The sequence below is a fragment of the Centrocercus urophasianus genome, unplaced genomic scaffold (genome assembly GCF_019232065.1).
Source record: "Centrocercus urophasianus isolate 14NV4802_14NV808 unplaced genomic scaffold, USGS_Curo_1.0 seq_10, whole genome shotgun sequence".
NCBI lineage: Eukaryota > Metazoa > Chordata > Aves > Galliformes > Phasianidae > Centrocercus > Centrocercus urophasianus.
This window is the reverse complement of record NW_024884142.1, coordinates 38,002,938-38,019,671: the sequence shown is the minus strand read 5'-3', so window position 1 is coordinate 38,019,671 and position 16,734 is coordinate 38,002,938. Positions and strand designations below refer to the sequence as shown.

Below are 16,734 nucleotides of genomic sequence, written 5' to 3'. Positions count from 1 at the left end.
TAAGGCTCTGCCTCGATTGTTAAGAATGAAATATTTACACTGCAAAGAAACTGTAATTTGATGCTGAGAGCTGGCTGAATGTGCTGGCTATACAAGCTGATCAGCCACTACTCAGCAAATGAGACTGTTAACGGTAAATTTATAACGCTTCAATAACGTTGGCAATAAAGCTATTTAATTTTAGCCAGCACACATAAAAGAGATTTCGTCCTATTAGAAAGATTTTTCACTTATTGCTGGAGGAATTCAGCCTTTGCCCTTCTGCAGCTCGGTTGTTGCAGAAGAACATGAACACTAGGGAAACATTAACATACAGAAACACTGAGATAATTTGGAATTTCTCTTGAGCAAATGCTATTTGTGCTGTATTCAGAACAAAGAAACAGCATCAGCAGGATCACGTAAAACATCAGTCTTTGTGTTATCAGTGACACCACAAGGACTGCTGAACTTGCTCAGTACTTTGCAGCTCTTGTCAATGCCAACATTGTTTTTCCTAATATTTTAAATATTAGAAAGAACAAACTGAAGTTCTGTGAAAAGAAGGAGCCCTTTTACTCCGTTTGGAGGAAGGTCTAAACTTAAACTGATACAGCTATCCTGCAATAACCCCTCATTTTGACATGTTTGATCTTCCCAAAACTTTTAAATCAAATCCAGATTCAGTCTAATCTTGGAATAAAGGCACACAAGTCTTTGGAAGGGGGTATGGGCAGCAGGGAGGTACAAGATGGCAAAATTACAGAGCTATCATTAGTGAGACATCTTATGTCAGCTCGGCCTGAGAAGGCAGCAAAGTTGTTAACCCACCATTTGGAGACAAAGTCACGGCTGGCATCGAATGCATACTTGGCTCAGCAATATACTTGAAGTCTACAGGAATGTCCCTGCAAAAGGAAGACGTATGTGTTTAGGAAGACATGCAGACATTATTCCAAAGGGCTGCCTTGAGAGAGCTGATTTACTAAGCTGCTGAGAACATGGCAGTGCAGTCTAAAGAAGAATGTGGATAAGCTCAAAATTATGGGTGCTCACTTAGAGAAATGCAGCTGATAGCATGAATTTACCCCAAATCAAATGACCCATAGTCTAAAGCAGAATCCTGACTCCAATTGGTAACACAAAGATACTTGATTGCCTCCAGCTTCTTAAAAACAAAAACAAAAACCATTAAAGAAAATAGGAGTTTTATTCTATTCCCCCTGACAATGCCATTTTCCTCCTATTCTCCCCAAATGGGATGCCGACCAATTCTGAATGTTCATAGCTGAACTCAGCTGTGAACTCCCTGGCCTCAATTCCATTTCATTCTTTTAGAGGAGTACTCCAACAGCTTCAAATCAGGACACAAAGTCATCACTGTGGGGAGGTCTGATCCTTTGCAACCCCTAACAGCACACATTCCCTCAGCACACCAGTCATCTGCAACCCTCAGTTCTAGGTGAAAGCAATCCTCCCAGAGGCCACGTTAAAACAAACAAACTGTTGGCTGGCAAAAAGAAAGAAAAAGGAAAAAAACATCAAGAAAACCAACCCACTGTATATCATGAAATCTAAGGTGCCAAAGGTATCTTTATAAGGAGATACGGAGACCTGTTGGAGAGGTACAGAGTGACAGACATGACAAGCCTCCTCAGCTTGGCAATGTAAGAACTAAGTTACTGCTGTACTGCTCCTGCTTTGCCAGCTTAGTCAAAGGCATAAAGAAAGAAAATCTTCCAAGATCAGTTGCCCGAATCATTTCACTGTTTATCCAATTAGGACCAGAAGCATGAGAAGCCCACAAGAGAAAACAACGTTTTGCATTTCTAAAAGAAAACACAGAATATAACACCCGTGTCAACTTTAATATCACTGCTGTAAAGATACAATCCCATCAAAAGCAAAGCAGGCAAATTTTATAGCACTCCAGTTAAGACTCCTGAACAAACGACCAGATCTTCACGTTTGTCCTTGTGAAACCTATGAGCACGCTCTGAACTCTCGGGGAAAGGACATTTATATTCTCAGGGGTGAAGCTGCTCACTGTAATGAAGTCTGACATGACATCCCATTACCAGCTCTGGCCAAGTCAAAGTATTTACAAAACCCACTACAAAATTTCTCCAAACAATTGAAACCAAGTAATGAGACCAGCTTTAATTACTGGCTTTTAAGGCCATATTCAGGTCATAGTTACTTTGAAAGCTGCTTTGTTTCTGAAGGATACTGAAGAAATACTGTGCTGAAGTACATGAAGAAATACATTGCACGAAGTCACCCTAGATGTAGTAACAATTGTCCTTATGAACTTAAGAAAATAAAAAGATTTGAGGCGTGGTATGAAATAGTTTGATATGGAAAGCTGATGTGCTGAATATATTAACAGTTTCAATGCACTGCAAAAATCTGGATATTGAAATTATGTGCATATGCAGACTGGTTACCATATATCAACTGCAGGTTATGGCCAAATGTTTTTCAGGTCATGGCTAGAAAGACAACGTTTACTTTATATAAAATCAAAAAATTCCCCAAAGACTGTTTGGCAGAACACTGTGTACAGTTGAGTTCCCTAATATCTGAACAAGAGAACCCTTTTTTAGTGTACAGGATGCTCAGTATATATACATATATATATATATATTTTTTTGCTTCGGAAGAAAAAAAAATCTGGTACTGTAGCAATCAGGTTGCGATGTTCCCATACCAGAACCTTTCTGCCTTTCCTGCTTTTCCCCACAGAGTGACTAAATCCACCCACTTCACTATTTATTTCAGCCATCAACACAGAGCTCACAGAAGAAGGGCAATGCAATCTCAAGGAAATAACAAACTTGTGCGAGTGACATCCTCCTCCTACTCACCAGAGAGGAGGCATTCCTTAGCAGACACGATACTGTAAATACTTTGAGGAGCTCAGTAAATACATGGGTCTAATTACAAAAAACTGAACAGAGGCTCTCTGGGACTCACATCTGGAGACAGTGCTCCATGCCTGCAAGCCTAAGCCTGGGCTCCCAGACTTGGGTTGTTACCACTGCTGCTACTGGCAATGATAGCAACAGATCACAGACACACTGTGGGTTTTGGGTGACATTCAAATACCACAGACTGGAGCCTCTTGTCTAGGTGAAAAAATAAAACCCACAAAAAATGCTGGGAAGAAACTGATTAGTCACAGAGCTGTCAAACTCATGTCTGTGTTGTGCAACAGCTTTCATGAGTGAATGACAAAATGAAATGGATACTTAAAATATGGAATTAATAATTTCAAAAAGATGCCTGAAGTCCTAGAGAAATCTTCAAGTCCTAAGCAGGAGGTCTCAAGACCTAGAATCCTGTGGGAAAGGTTTCAAAAACAGAAGATATCTGTTCTCTCCCCAGCTACGTTAAAAATTGGAAGGCACTGAAAATGCTTAGTATGAGTTTTCTTGGACAGGCTTTCATTTTCTGTCAACTATTCTACTCATACTGTATCAGCAATGGCCCAAAAAGCAGACTACCAGAAAAGCAGAAACAAAGCTACACCAAGATTGTTATCTTGTATCTTGGTAGAATATTAAATAATATTGTACATACCAAAGCTCAAAGCACTCAAAAGCTACAAACACCAACATAATATAGCAACCTTTTTAAGAAAAGGCTTATTTATTTATCTCCTGTACCCTTGGGGAAAGGAGAGATAATAAAGACTGCTAATAGAGCACAGCATGCTTCAGGCTGACAGGCTGCCCTGTGCTTTCATTTGGAGGAAGAGAAATCTATGAAGTGCCTCAAGAATGAAGCCAGAACAGCTTGGTTAGTACTCAGCAGTGTGATAGGAAACAACTAGCTTTAAAGATTAGAATAATTTCTCTAGAGATTTGAGAAATATACAACATTAAAAAATACTATTAATCATTAATACTACTAATAAATACAGCCTGCTGCCCATATACGATTTTCATCAATAAAAGGAGGCTTTCCTAAATAGATATTTCACTTTGCTGACTTTCAAAATAGTTTTCAAATACCGCAGTGCTGCAGGTCAGTAACACAGGGGCAATAATTCACTGTCAGACACTAAGACTGATTTCCAAGACATTGGAAGTAGACTGTGGAATGGATGCTTCAACTTACAGCAGAACAGTATTTAAAAACAAGGGCCCATACCAGACTGAGTGACTGCAGAGGATATGCCCAACTTCAGCAGTTATCAGAAATTAGCAACAAGGGTATCTGAGATTGTTCTGGTTCTATATTCTTGTGAAAGATTAGCTACTACATAATTACATACACACTTGCAGAAATTTGAATTCAGCTCTTCCTCAGCTAGCTATAAACTTGGTATGCTTCAGCATCCTATCTGCTACATACACTTCTCATACACTGCTTTCTCAGTTTGCTCATAACATACTCTAGGCTAAAGTTAAAAATACTAAACTTACCATTCCCAGACTCTTAAACTTTTGTCATCGGATGTACTCACAAATCTTCTATTTTCATCCACAAACACAATGGTGTTGACAGCTCCCAAATGTCTATCATATTCCTGCACAATCTCACCACTCCGAATATCCCACTACAATTAAAGAAGTCCAAGTAAGATGCTGGATTTTACTAAATATATATATATATATATATATATTTATATATTTATATATATATTTTTTTTATGATTTCAAGCTTTAAAATAATATCAGGCAAGAAAGCAAATCCTCTAGTAACAGTCTTTGAAGGTAGGAGGAAAAAGTAGGAGGGAAAAGAAACATGCTCAACTGGTTCAGAAATTCTAATTGAATAAGAAAATTCAAGTAAAACTAACAATCTTTTGAGCTGTAGGTGGAGTGTTTACAAAGAGAAACCAGGGGAAAATAAGACTTAAAGTAGACATACTTGCACAATTTTCTTATCTGACATTCCTGCAACAAAGAGATTTTGTTTATCTTCATCAGGATTGAACTTGACACAATAAGGAACCTTCCTGTTTGTGAATCTTGAAATACACTGTCCTGAAACAGACAAAACCATTCATATTGGGTCAAGCCAGAAGTTGTAAGGGCTGATTAGTTTATTACATACATTGATAGAGACATTCATTTTACTTCTATCTCACTAACAGCAGAAAATACCTTTTTTAAGCCCCTGAGAGAATGAGAGAGTAGAACTGACCCTACATATTGGCACATTTGTAAGCATGTAGCTGTATGAAGACATACAAACACATTCATCCATACAATTACTACAGCTCTCCAAACAATGCAAGTCTGTAAGCTCTGTAGCTTACATATTATCAGGACGTAGTCAAGGACATCAGAACTAGTCAAGACGTGGCAAGCTGACCAGAGCCTTTGCAAAACATCACCTGATTAGGATCAGAATTCTTCCTGACAAGAGACTTGGAACTCAGGCAAGAATTTCCTATTCCTAACTGTAAAACAGGGTAACAGTAATCTAACCACCAAACAAGCCACTGATCTCCTCTCACAGTCTGAGCCATAAATGGGTTATCTGTAACTTCCAGGAGCCTATTATATTTCAAGAGCTCAACAGTGTCCAAAAAACCTCAGTTCTGACTCAGGCCTGGACAATCTGACTTCTACTTTCTGACTGACACCTGAATGAGACTACTGCTACTGCTAATCAAGCAAGCTAATTATGGAAACCTCTTTATGACACCCTTGGTTTCAAAGAATACCTACAAAATTTACCCTGTATCTTTTTAACTAAAGAAACCACTTGGAACAGAATGTTACTGAACTTTCCCAGCCAGTTCCATGAAAGTGTCAGACCTGTCCTCCACTTCCTATGGAAGCAGCAGCTCCATTTCCACCATCTTTTCCTACTCAGAATGCTTTTCAAGATGAGAGCATTCTCATCAGCATTCAGCAAGCTGAAAGATCAAGTGAAATAATTCTTCCAGATTAAATTTTGGTCTAAAGTGTGATTTCTTTTTTTTTTTTTTTTTTTTAATGTCTCTAGATGTAAACATACAGTTAATTGATTTGTTAATTTTTAAAACTAAAAATTGTACTGTCATGACAGATACTTAAAGGACTTCTCAAACAAATAAGCATATTAAAAGTATTCTCAATTGCATTATTATAGGTAACAGAACATTCAGAATAAAAAGACCATTTGTCCTGTTAACAAAAGCCTGAACACTGAACTATGAAAAGATGTTAAGGACAATTAGAAACAATCTGACTGATGATATGCTTTGTTATCTACTCATAGTTAACCACGGTGTGCACAGCTACAAGCCCACCTGTTTCAGTGTCCCACAGTTTAATGTAGCGGTCGTATGCAGCGCTAAGAAATCGAGTGCCAGCGTTGTTAAAACAGATGTCTCGAACGGCTTTCCCATGTCCTACAACACAGAAAAGATGCAAGAAACCTGTAATTTGTGCTCAGAATTACAGGCATTTTTGGAGAATGTTTTTCCACTTAGCCGCTGTAATCTTCAGTAAGGCAAAGAGAACAAGGCTATTGCTTACTGAAATCCTTCCTGAGTACCACTAAACCTGATTTCAGCACAGTGGTTCCAATGACAAAGAACTCCTGACTCAAGTACCTCGTAAAGACTGATGAGAATTAAAACAAACAAACAAAAACAAACCACAAACATAGAAGCTCTGGAGAGAGAGAAACAACAGTATTGCACAGAAACAACGTGCAAATCAATGCTGACATCGAAGGGAAAAAACAGGAGAGACAAACAACTACTACCTGGGATGCATTTGAAGGAGAAACATTTAAAAGGAAAACCAAAATTATTAAAAATCATTGGCAGTGTGAGGTCTTCTGATGTTTATCATGTTATCCTTCACCCCAATACTTTCAGCTGATCATTGTAGCTCTCTTTAGTTAAAACACTGGCACAGAAACTATATACAAAAACATATGTAAAATATATATAAAACATATACATAAGTAATAAGTAAATATGTATACACATATTGTATATTACATAAATATGTATATATTTGTAAAAATGCAAGAAGCTTTTGATATATATTGAAGTAGCAAGTAAACCTGGTTAATGTCAAGGATCTTCTGAGAAGAATGGTCAAACTTTGGATTGAGCAGACCATTTAGAGAACCTTTCCTGAGCATTTCTTTGCTATCCTGCTGTCATCAGAAATATCAGATAAAAAGACTTCTTTGTTGTTCTTACTTAACATACATTCACTCAATGTGCGTTCTAGAAATGCTCCCATCTCAAAAGAAGAATCAACTACTTTCGTTCTGTATTAAAGACTGCTGTGAAGTTCTTATATTTCTCTCTCAATCATCTGCTTTAAAAAAAACAAACCTGTTATATAAACAAAACTGCACCAGAACCTAACAAAATAAGAAAAAATTCCCATGTTTGCACTTGAAACTCAGCACACAGGAGACCACCTGGCTAAAGAGGGATTAACAGACCACGAGATGCCCTCTCTACAGTGGGCTGCTGTTCTCAATATGAAGCAATTCAGTTTCACAATTTTGCCTTTGGAATGAAGTTTTGCATGAAGTATTGATGAGTACAGTACACTAATGTCTTGTTTTAAAGGGCTTAAAGAGTTATATGTTGACATTATATTTCCTGGAATAAAGCCAAAGGTTCACTAAAAAGTTGCACCTTCTTCAATTCTCATTGCCAACATTATACTGAATACCATTTGGCTATTTACAAATCCTCTTTAAGATAAAGCAATAAGCTAACCTAAAACATGTCCTTTCGCACAGCTGTTTTATGTGTATATTAAGAGCTAAGTTAAAAAAAAGAGAAGTATGATTACCAATAAACGTCCGTAGACATCTTCTATCACCATATACTTCCCAAAGCTTGGAAGAAAAAAAAAGAAAAAGGATGAGGGGAGAAAATATGTCAACAGTTAAAAACACCTGATGCTGAAATTAAGTGCAAATATTATGACGCCAGCTTTTAAGAAATTAATTACAAATTTAAGATATCAACGGATTAATCCCATGTATCTATCCAGTCATTTATGCGAATGCCATCTTTTTAGCAAAAAAACCCCAACCAGACTGCTGAATAATAAAAAAACCCCACAGTACAATAAAAGAAGAAGATCTAATGTAAGTTTTTAAATGTCTACGGTTTTGCTATTAAAAAAAATATTACTCAATTAATTAGTTTTCTGATATGACATTGATGGACTAAAATGGGATTAATTCAAAGCCACAAATACTTCCAGTAAAGCACTTGATGAAAAGCATACTGCTAGCTGCAAAACTAAGCTTCATAGAAAATTCTGACAATAGCAAAGACAGTAACCTGAGCAACTCAAGCCCTTCTAAATTCTATTACTAAATGATTAACACTGTTCTAACACCCACACCATCTTGTGTATTATTCTATCGTTGTTCCCAAGAACTTGTAATTTAAAACTCAAGTGAGAAAATAAAAGTAACAGTAACTTGGTAGAATTACCAAGCATTTACATAATCTGAATGCAGGGTCTGTATTCAATGCTGGAATAAAATACGTAAATGAAAGTAGAAAGATAACTCACCTTAATTTTGCAATCCATAGAGCAAGACAGCAGCATATGCCCAGACAGAGGAAACAACCTAACTGCACTGACTCCCTGTAAATAAGGACAATTAAACAGTAAGTGGAGCATCTATGCACTCTCTCAGTTCACCAGCCCTCTTTCTATAAGCAAAAAGCTATACTGCAACTTCATAAAATATACAGATACTGTATATCTAAAAGAAATATCCTACCATTCCACTTTAAAAACAGAGGCATTTTTAACAATTGTTGCTGGCAACAAATTGATTCACTTCAATATCTGCATACACATACACCCTAGAGCTTCTCCACAGTCCCTTTTCAACACCCACACCATTACTGTGGAAATCACAACAAATAAATTGTGGGTTAAGGTGACTGCTTTAAACAGACACTGCTCTAATAGAATCCTTTCCTGCTCTCTTTGCCATATACTGTTTTCTGAACAAGTCCTGTTTTGTTTGTTTTAAATACAACATGGCAGCAGTTCCATCATGGCAGCAGTGCCACTGGTGTATTAAAGCAGTCCCTGAAGCCACTTCCAACACAGGCATCCCCAGAAGCATTCACAAGTTCTGAAGCTGCAAATGCTGTCGTGTCTCTGTATCTCTACTCAGATGGCCTGCAGTATTCCCACAAGTAATATGAGTGCTATTTCTCTGGTAAAACAATACAAAAAAATACCAGCCAACCTGCTCTGCCTGGGCTGGCTAGTACATGCGCTTTAAGTTGACAGGAGGCCTATGCAGGTTGAAAGCCCTGTTTTTCTGGTGTTCCTGTTTCACTGTTCCAACTAGCAAACAGCCTTTTCAGGTGGGACATGCAGAAGTATTGCACCAAAAAAATTTCTAGCCAGCTCTACTTATTACATATATTGGCTTGTAGCCACTGAGCACCAGATTCCCTGGGCACAGTATCCCCCCATCTGTCTGTATTTCAGGTCATCTTTACAAAAGACATCTAGAGAACTGCCAGGTACTCATAGTTTTACGTCTTTCTATAATATGTCAATTTCTCTGTTCTTATTCCACCTAGTTCCTCCCACTCTGGTTGGAGTTGCAGTCTATATCCCTCCTTATCACTGTTTTCTTATATTCCCCAGTTCTTCTATCTTTCTCAGTCCTCCTTCCTTTTGCTTCTCTCATCCATTCTGTAATTTGTCTTGGTTGTTTGAAGGAAAAAAGCACAAAGCCTTTTTTATGCATCAATCTGTTTGATAGGATAATAGGCAAAGAAGTGACTTAGTGCTTTGGGGAGGAGGTGTTATTCTGGAAAACTCCAACACTTGTAACTACAACTTCTTTGATACAGCAGTTACTAAAGAAAAATAGAGCTGGGACTCAACAAAGCAAGGCAAAAGCCTTGTCTCCTTTCTTCCATCTTTTGGGTATCATTAAGCTGCTGCCCACTGCAGCACAGTGACATAATACTGAAAATCAGAGATGGAAGAAGCAGCAAATTGAATATAAGCTTTATGAATCTGATCAGTGAAACAAGTTTTAATGTTAAAAATGCATGTTTAGTTACATTGTCTGACACAAGAAGAAACTATGAAGTAACATAAGGGAAAACTGAAAGCAAGTTAATAATTGTATTTGGGAATCCTGTAATGCTTATGTATTGGAATCACAAAACCTATTCAACTTTTCATAGGTTTGATGTGAAACAGCATTTCAGTACTTTTAGTGTAGAAATGCATTTTCAGTTATCTCTAGAATTAGTCTTGCTCTTATTCACATGGCAATTTAGTAAATAACTCAAAATCCCACACAGGTGAGTGAAGAATATTTGTCGCATCAAAAGATGTTGGGAAGTCACTATGTTCATGAAAAAATTTATACAGATATCATGAACAATCATATCTGACCATGTGAACACCTCGTGTGGGTGTACAATGCTGCCAACTGTGTGCACAATGTCATAAATGAGAAAAAGCATTCATTTCTTACATTGATGCTTCAGTTTTATAGAATTTCAGATACAAAACAAAGTGCATTTTTATGAGGTACGCTCTGAAACTTCCTACCTTTGTATGTCCAGACCATACATGGATTTGTTTCTTTGGAAGATAGCATTTCTCAGGTGGCATTGTAGAACGGAGATTAACACCAACATCTTGAGGAACATGAAGGTAAGATCTCCCCTGATAGTCATACATTTCCTTAACTAAAAAGGGAAGTGGAGAATTCTGAGAATCTGAGAGATTGTATTTTAAGAGGAAGATTCAACTGACACACACTTAAGGTTTTTCCTCAACACAGCAGTCTTGCCCCGAAGCAGGGTGGGAAGAGGGATGAGAAGAAAACAAATCCACTTCATAGGTTATGGATTCTTACTTGACATCAGTTGTGCTGAAATTAAACCATTTCAGCAAGTGTGCTTGGAATCTGATAATCTCAATGAACAAAATGATCTCCCCCTTACCCACCTTACCTCAAAATGCAAGAGTGTTCCTGAGGACAACAAGAGTTTGCTCATACTAACTGTACACTGATTATAACCTGCTCTCAAACTCTGGCATTTACTTGCAATTTACAATCCACCCAGCTCCGTTCTTCAACAGTCATTTCAAGAATTGCAAACCAGAGGAAAGAAGATCCATCCCCAATGTCAACCAACTGAGCAACCGATGGCAGTCAGCAGCTAACAGCTGTTCTTTAACCACATTTCAACAGAAGTGGCTGGACGCTCACACATGCAGGGTGCATTGTCCTATAAATTGATATTCCAAAATAGACTTCTCTGCTGAGTAGCGATGACATTAAGCTGTGCACTGATTTAATTAATTTCTGTTTCTTGGATATTGATATGACAGTTTTGCTTGTACAGATGACCTTCTGCTCAGCATTAATGGTGAGCAGAAGGCTTACCAGAATAAAGGTGTCTACAAAACAGTGCTTTTTTCTGGAAAGCTTCAGTTTGAGAAGATTAAAATTTATCTTGTAAGGACTCTGTGAAACTTTAGAAAATGGTATACAAAGACAGGTGCTAACTACCTGTCCCTGCCACACAGGGCTGTTTTGCACAAAGAAACATGAAACAACAGTTTCCAAAAATCACCTGATCTTACTTACTTACCATTTTCTTACAATTTTCATTGAAGGTATGCTATAGGCCTTAACAGGGTAATCATTTGATAAATAATTATTCATAGCAAGAATGTTCACATTAAGAACTGAGGAAGTCCAGGGTCCAAGTGATTTTCTAAATTGTGTGTTTGTAATTCAAAGCACTATTTGCTGATTAAAGTACCAAAACTGTAGTCATTCTGAAGCTCAGACTAAACCTACCACATAATCTCATGGTTGCTTTTTTTTTTTTGCTCTGTAAATGAGGAAGATATGCATACCTAGTAACATTAAAAATAAATAAATAAAACCTGAAAGATGACATTTCCACACTGCTCTTCACAGTATGTTGTGGAATTGGTCCAAGCTTATCTCTTTCCCTGCCCTTTATGCTTATGCCTGTGAATGCTATTATCTCCAAAACAGAAACATCAAGGTGCCTCAGCAGTTTTGCTGAGGCTGTCTGCCATCCTTACTAATTAACACAGCAGGCAAGAAAACACAGTGAGCAGGAAAATAAGAACTGGCAGGAAGATGCCATTACCATGTAATATAGTCTTCTCCTCTCCAGGTTTATCATCTTCTAGTTTTCCTCTCTTCTGCCTCTTAGCTGTTATTTCATCCAACTCCTTCTGTTCTTCCTGGAAAAATAAAATATGATCTTGACTTTTAAAAAAGCAAATGTTCAGAATGAGATAACAAAATCCAAAATTGCATTACTGTTTATTTGGTTTTATGAATACAATTAATTGTTAAGTGAGATCAGAAATATTTCTGAGCATCAACAGAATACCTTTATCAAAAACAGATTAGCTTGAAAAGCTAAGTACAACTGAAAATAATTAAATATAATCTTTTTATTTATAGACTATGGCTAAGCATCACTGACTCAGTGTGAAGGACATACATTGGTTGGGTTGTTGCTTTTAAAACAAAAAACAAAAAAAACACCCTTCCCTTTTTCTTAAAATAAACAAGTACCAATTTACGTTCAGTCCTTTCCAAGATGCTCCTGTTTATAAGGATCTTTTGCCAGACTCTACATGTGACACATAGATACAATTCATTTTATTTCCAGTCTTTCAAATAACTGAATGCACAATATTCAGAACACCCTATTCAAACTCAGAACCAGAATTGTTTCTATCACCCTAAAGCACACCTTCTGGTTGAGACACACTGGATCTCTGTTAAAACCACCACATAATATACTATTGCACCACAACGCATTAGCAGTTTGTGTTTACAGTGTTAAAGTAGTACTTACTTCTGAAGGCTTGGCTACTTCTTTTTCATCAACATACTTTGCCCACGGTCCCAGGAAACCATCAATGTTAGATGCATCATTCTCCTTGAATTTCTTCCTTTTTTCAATTTTCTTTTGTCCTGTTTCAAACACTGTTAGACCTAAAGAAAGAAACAATACACTGCTTAGCTGCTCACATACATAACACACCTCAAAATCACAGGTCTCATCACATCAATCTAAAACAAACAATAACAAAAGAAATCCAACAACACCATCACCATCACTCCATCCAACACATACACAGGAAAACGGAGAACACGCTTAGGGGCCAAGCACTGCTGACTTATCAGATTATGAACACTGCTAGCCATGTACAGTAACAGAAGAGCCACTTAAATTAGTATTTAATCAAACATGTGCCCATGCATTTGTAGCACTAAGTCTGCAAATTGCATGAATGTATTGATTTTCATATTTTAAACAGTGTAGACTTTGAAAAATTAGAGCCTGAACAACTGGCTTCTGACTCCCTCCACCTCTCTCAGTTTCAAACAAAATCCATAAGGACACAAATAAAAAAACCAAACAAACAAACACAAAGATCTCCCTAAATCCCAAATACAACTGTGCATTTTAATTCAGTTAAAATTCAGTTATCTATTTCTGAACACTATCCTATTCTTTCATATAAATATTAGCTTATCACAAATTCTGTGCCCTCAGAACTTCATCCATCAAAACCAGTGTGCAGTTTTCATATAATGCTTTCCTACAGCATCAGTAATACTCCTTTAGGGCAAGGGAGACAAAAAAGATTTTTTATAAACAAAGGAAAATAGGCAACGTAGAAGTTAAAGACAATGGTCATATGAGAGACTGTCATATTGCAGTCAGGAATTTTCTTAAAATAAATGACAAAAATTGCAGTATCAGAAGAATATATTTTACTTTAAGTGATTTAGCCTTAGCCATTTCTATCTAATATAATTGCTGGATCAAAAGAAGTCTATTTTCGATTGCTTGGGAGGAATGAGTGAGGCAACCTTCTACATATTCCATGGACTAGAACAGAGAAATAAAGAATCTTTATATAGGCATGCAAATAAAAAGTTAAAAAAAAATTAATCATGAAGCCACTTTTATTGTTAAATGTCTTGCATCAATGTATTAATTACAAGCACCATGCCTCTGGTAGTCAGTTCTCTCAGTGGAATGCTATGCCTTTACCACTTGGCAACTTTCCAGTGGTTTCTCTTTTCCAAACAGTTTAACTCCTCTTAGCAGAGGTAACTTGCAATCCCCAACAGAAGTACTAAAGGTGGCTCACAGAACCCTCAGTTTGCTACCGAGAAGCGTAATTTAAGTGGTTAGTTAGCATACCATACCAACATCCCAATGCAGACACCACAATCTGGGTCAAGGCAGAATTGAAGAGGACCAAAAAGCTCTGTTTCATATATACAGATCAATCCTATTTGTTCAAAGACACCTGAGAGATTCTAAAGATAGCCTGATATATTTGCTACTTCAGGAAAACAAATTCCCCCTGTATCTCTGATGTGCAACACATCATCACTATTAAGTCTTTCATAATTCCCTCCTCTGCCAATACCTACTCCATTTCTTAGTGAAGAAATGATGGAAATAGCCATCAATTTATATAAGATTCTGAAATACTTACCTTGATTTTTTTCAGCTTCTTCTACAGAGCCAATATACTTGGTAGCAACTTCAGGGTTGTCTATAGAGGGGTCTAATGCATAACCTGGAATAAGACAACAAAATTAATGTTATTTTGGACCTTTGACTTTTGCACAACTTTTGTATGCCTTTCTACTAAGTCCATAAAATTATTTCAGCTGGCACTGAGGGAGCTCAGAATGAAGAAGGATAAATATCTCAAAATTTCATTCACTATTCACTTGACCTCAGTACTGTAGTTAGTACAGTATATTACCACAGACTGGCTTGTGTTGGAAGGGACCTTTAAAGATTACCTAGTCTAAATCCCTTGCCATGAGGACTCTGTGCATGCATTGCAACCAGAATGCTTAATTCTGCACAACAGAGAATACATGCAATAAGCAACAGTCCACATCAAAAGAGTGAGGCCTCAGAATCTTCCTGGCCTCCCAAGAGGCCTCTAGCCCAGCACCCCACTCCAAGCAAGGTCAACACTGAACTCAGATCAGTCTACTACAATACAAAACATTACTTTCTTGTCACAGCAGCCCACTTTTGTTTTCTGGTGTAAAGGAAAGACTTAACTCTAAATTTACTGTCAGCAATGCATGATTTTAATTGGGTGCTGCTTTAGTTCAGGGCAAAGGCAGTAAGTTGCATTGAAACCAGCCAAAAGGAAGAGGGCAGGGATACAAAAGAAGAATGGAAGCAAGTGAAGTTTTCTCGGGTTTGATGCATATTCTGTGTGCCTCCTCACAGAAGGGATTTCATCCTCATATCAAGGCTGGAAAAACTTGTTCCTTCCACATGAAAGCAGTTGCTTTAACTAATATGGAACGTACCAGAAGCAGCAGCAATAGCCTTTAATTGTTAAAAGAATTAAGTATTCACATCATCATTTCCTGATTACTGCTATTGAGTCGCATTAAAAAGTAAACAAACAAACAAACAAACAAACCACAACCTGCTGCATTTACTCTTATAAATAATTTATAAAATATATTAGCATTTTTGTAGATATTCAGGATAATTCACATTTTTTCATTCTGAGATTCTCATTTTAATATGCATCTCTTACAATTTCTCTCCATTTCTCCTGAAGTAGATAGGCATGAGCTTCTGTGAAATACAAATAACCTCATGTGGTTTCCAAGGTAGAGGGGTACTGAAGGTTTACTGACCACTGTGGCTTTTTTTTCTTTTTTACTTTTGTTTAAGACTGCACCCTGGTGGACACAGCACCATTTTTTGTTAAACATCACTCAAATTTTTTATTAAACATCACACAAACTGCCTCTTGAGAACCCATAGAGAATTCCTCTGTCTCGGAAAGAAAAAAATTAAATAAAAAGGAAAGAGGAGCAATGAAAGAGAAGTAAATTTTAGCACTGGTAGAAGTAACCACACACAAATCCACAGAAATCTTATGGCATACAAATTAATTCTTACATTTCTGTCGATTCATAGAAACAATTATGAAAATCATAAGCAGTGGAAGATTAACCTTTGACTCCCAAAGACCAATAGCTTATAAAAGCACTTGAATGCAAACATATTGAGAACCTATCAACACCAGCCCAATAGCCAAAGGAGACCATCCCCAGCCACTTCTCAGACACATTGCCGTCCTAGAAGATTTTTACTTACATGGATAACCAAACTGAGCAGACACTGTAATCAGACTTACACTAATTTAACTACCTGCTTTTATTAAGGCAATATATCAGTGAGCTCTCTTCCTAGCTTATAGCTTGGTTTCTATTAACAGCAGAGAGATATTACTTTGGATTTATGTCAAAATCAATACAGTGGTTTTCTTGTCCTCCAACTGTATTGACAGACTCTGGGACTCTATTTGCTCAGTACTTGTAAAAGAGGGACAGTATTCTAATGAATAAGGGACCCTGGGCCAAGCACAGCTTCCCGTGGAAGCGGAGACTTCTTATAGCTGGATTGAATTTGGTCCAGCATCACTGTCATAGAAAAGCTCTGAACAATTTCTACTTTCTAGTGGATTATGTGAAAGAGAATCTTTTCTTTCTGGCTGAGACTCCTAAACACAGCTGCAAAAGACAGCTTGCTTTTATCCTACTCAGCTGGTATATATAACGTGCCTTCACTCCTACATCTCCTCTAGTTTCATTTAGTTCATTAGAAGGGAGATATTTCATGCTACACTTTAGCACAGAAAGGTACAATTCCACCTACATCCATTACTTCAATGCATCTGAAAATGGTTGGTTAAA

General features: G+C 37.2%; 1 protein-coding gene across 3 annotated transcripts in view; it reads right to left on the bottom strand.

The window, feature by feature from the left end:
* Positions 1-16,734, bottom strand: part of CDC40 (cell division cycle 40) — a 34,873-nt gene that overhangs the window by 2,701 nt on the left and 15,438 nt on the right. For all 3 annotated transcript variants that reach the window (XM_042815817.1, XM_042815827.1, XM_042815836.1), the window contains exons 4-13: positions 14,487-14,570; positions 12,824-12,963; positions 12,101-12,197; positions 10,515-10,654; positions 8,487-8,561; positions 7,749-7,794; positions 6,230-6,331; positions 4,858-4,973; positions 4,410-4,543; positions 811-887 (exon numbers count right to left, since the gene is read on the bottom strand). In XM_042815817.1, coding sequence (XP_042671751.1) covers positions 811-887; positions 4,410-4,543; positions 4,858-4,973; positions 6,230-6,331; positions 7,749-7,794; positions 8,487-8,561; positions 10,515-10,654; positions 12,101-12,197; positions 12,824-12,963; positions 14,487-14,570 — 1,011 coding nt within the window. The remainder of the gene's footprint in view (positions 1-810; positions 888-4,409; positions 4,544-4,857; positions 4,974-6,229; positions 6,332-7,748; positions 7,795-8,486; positions 8,562-10,514; positions 10,655-12,100; positions 12,198-12,823; positions 12,964-14,486; positions 14,571-16,734) is intronic.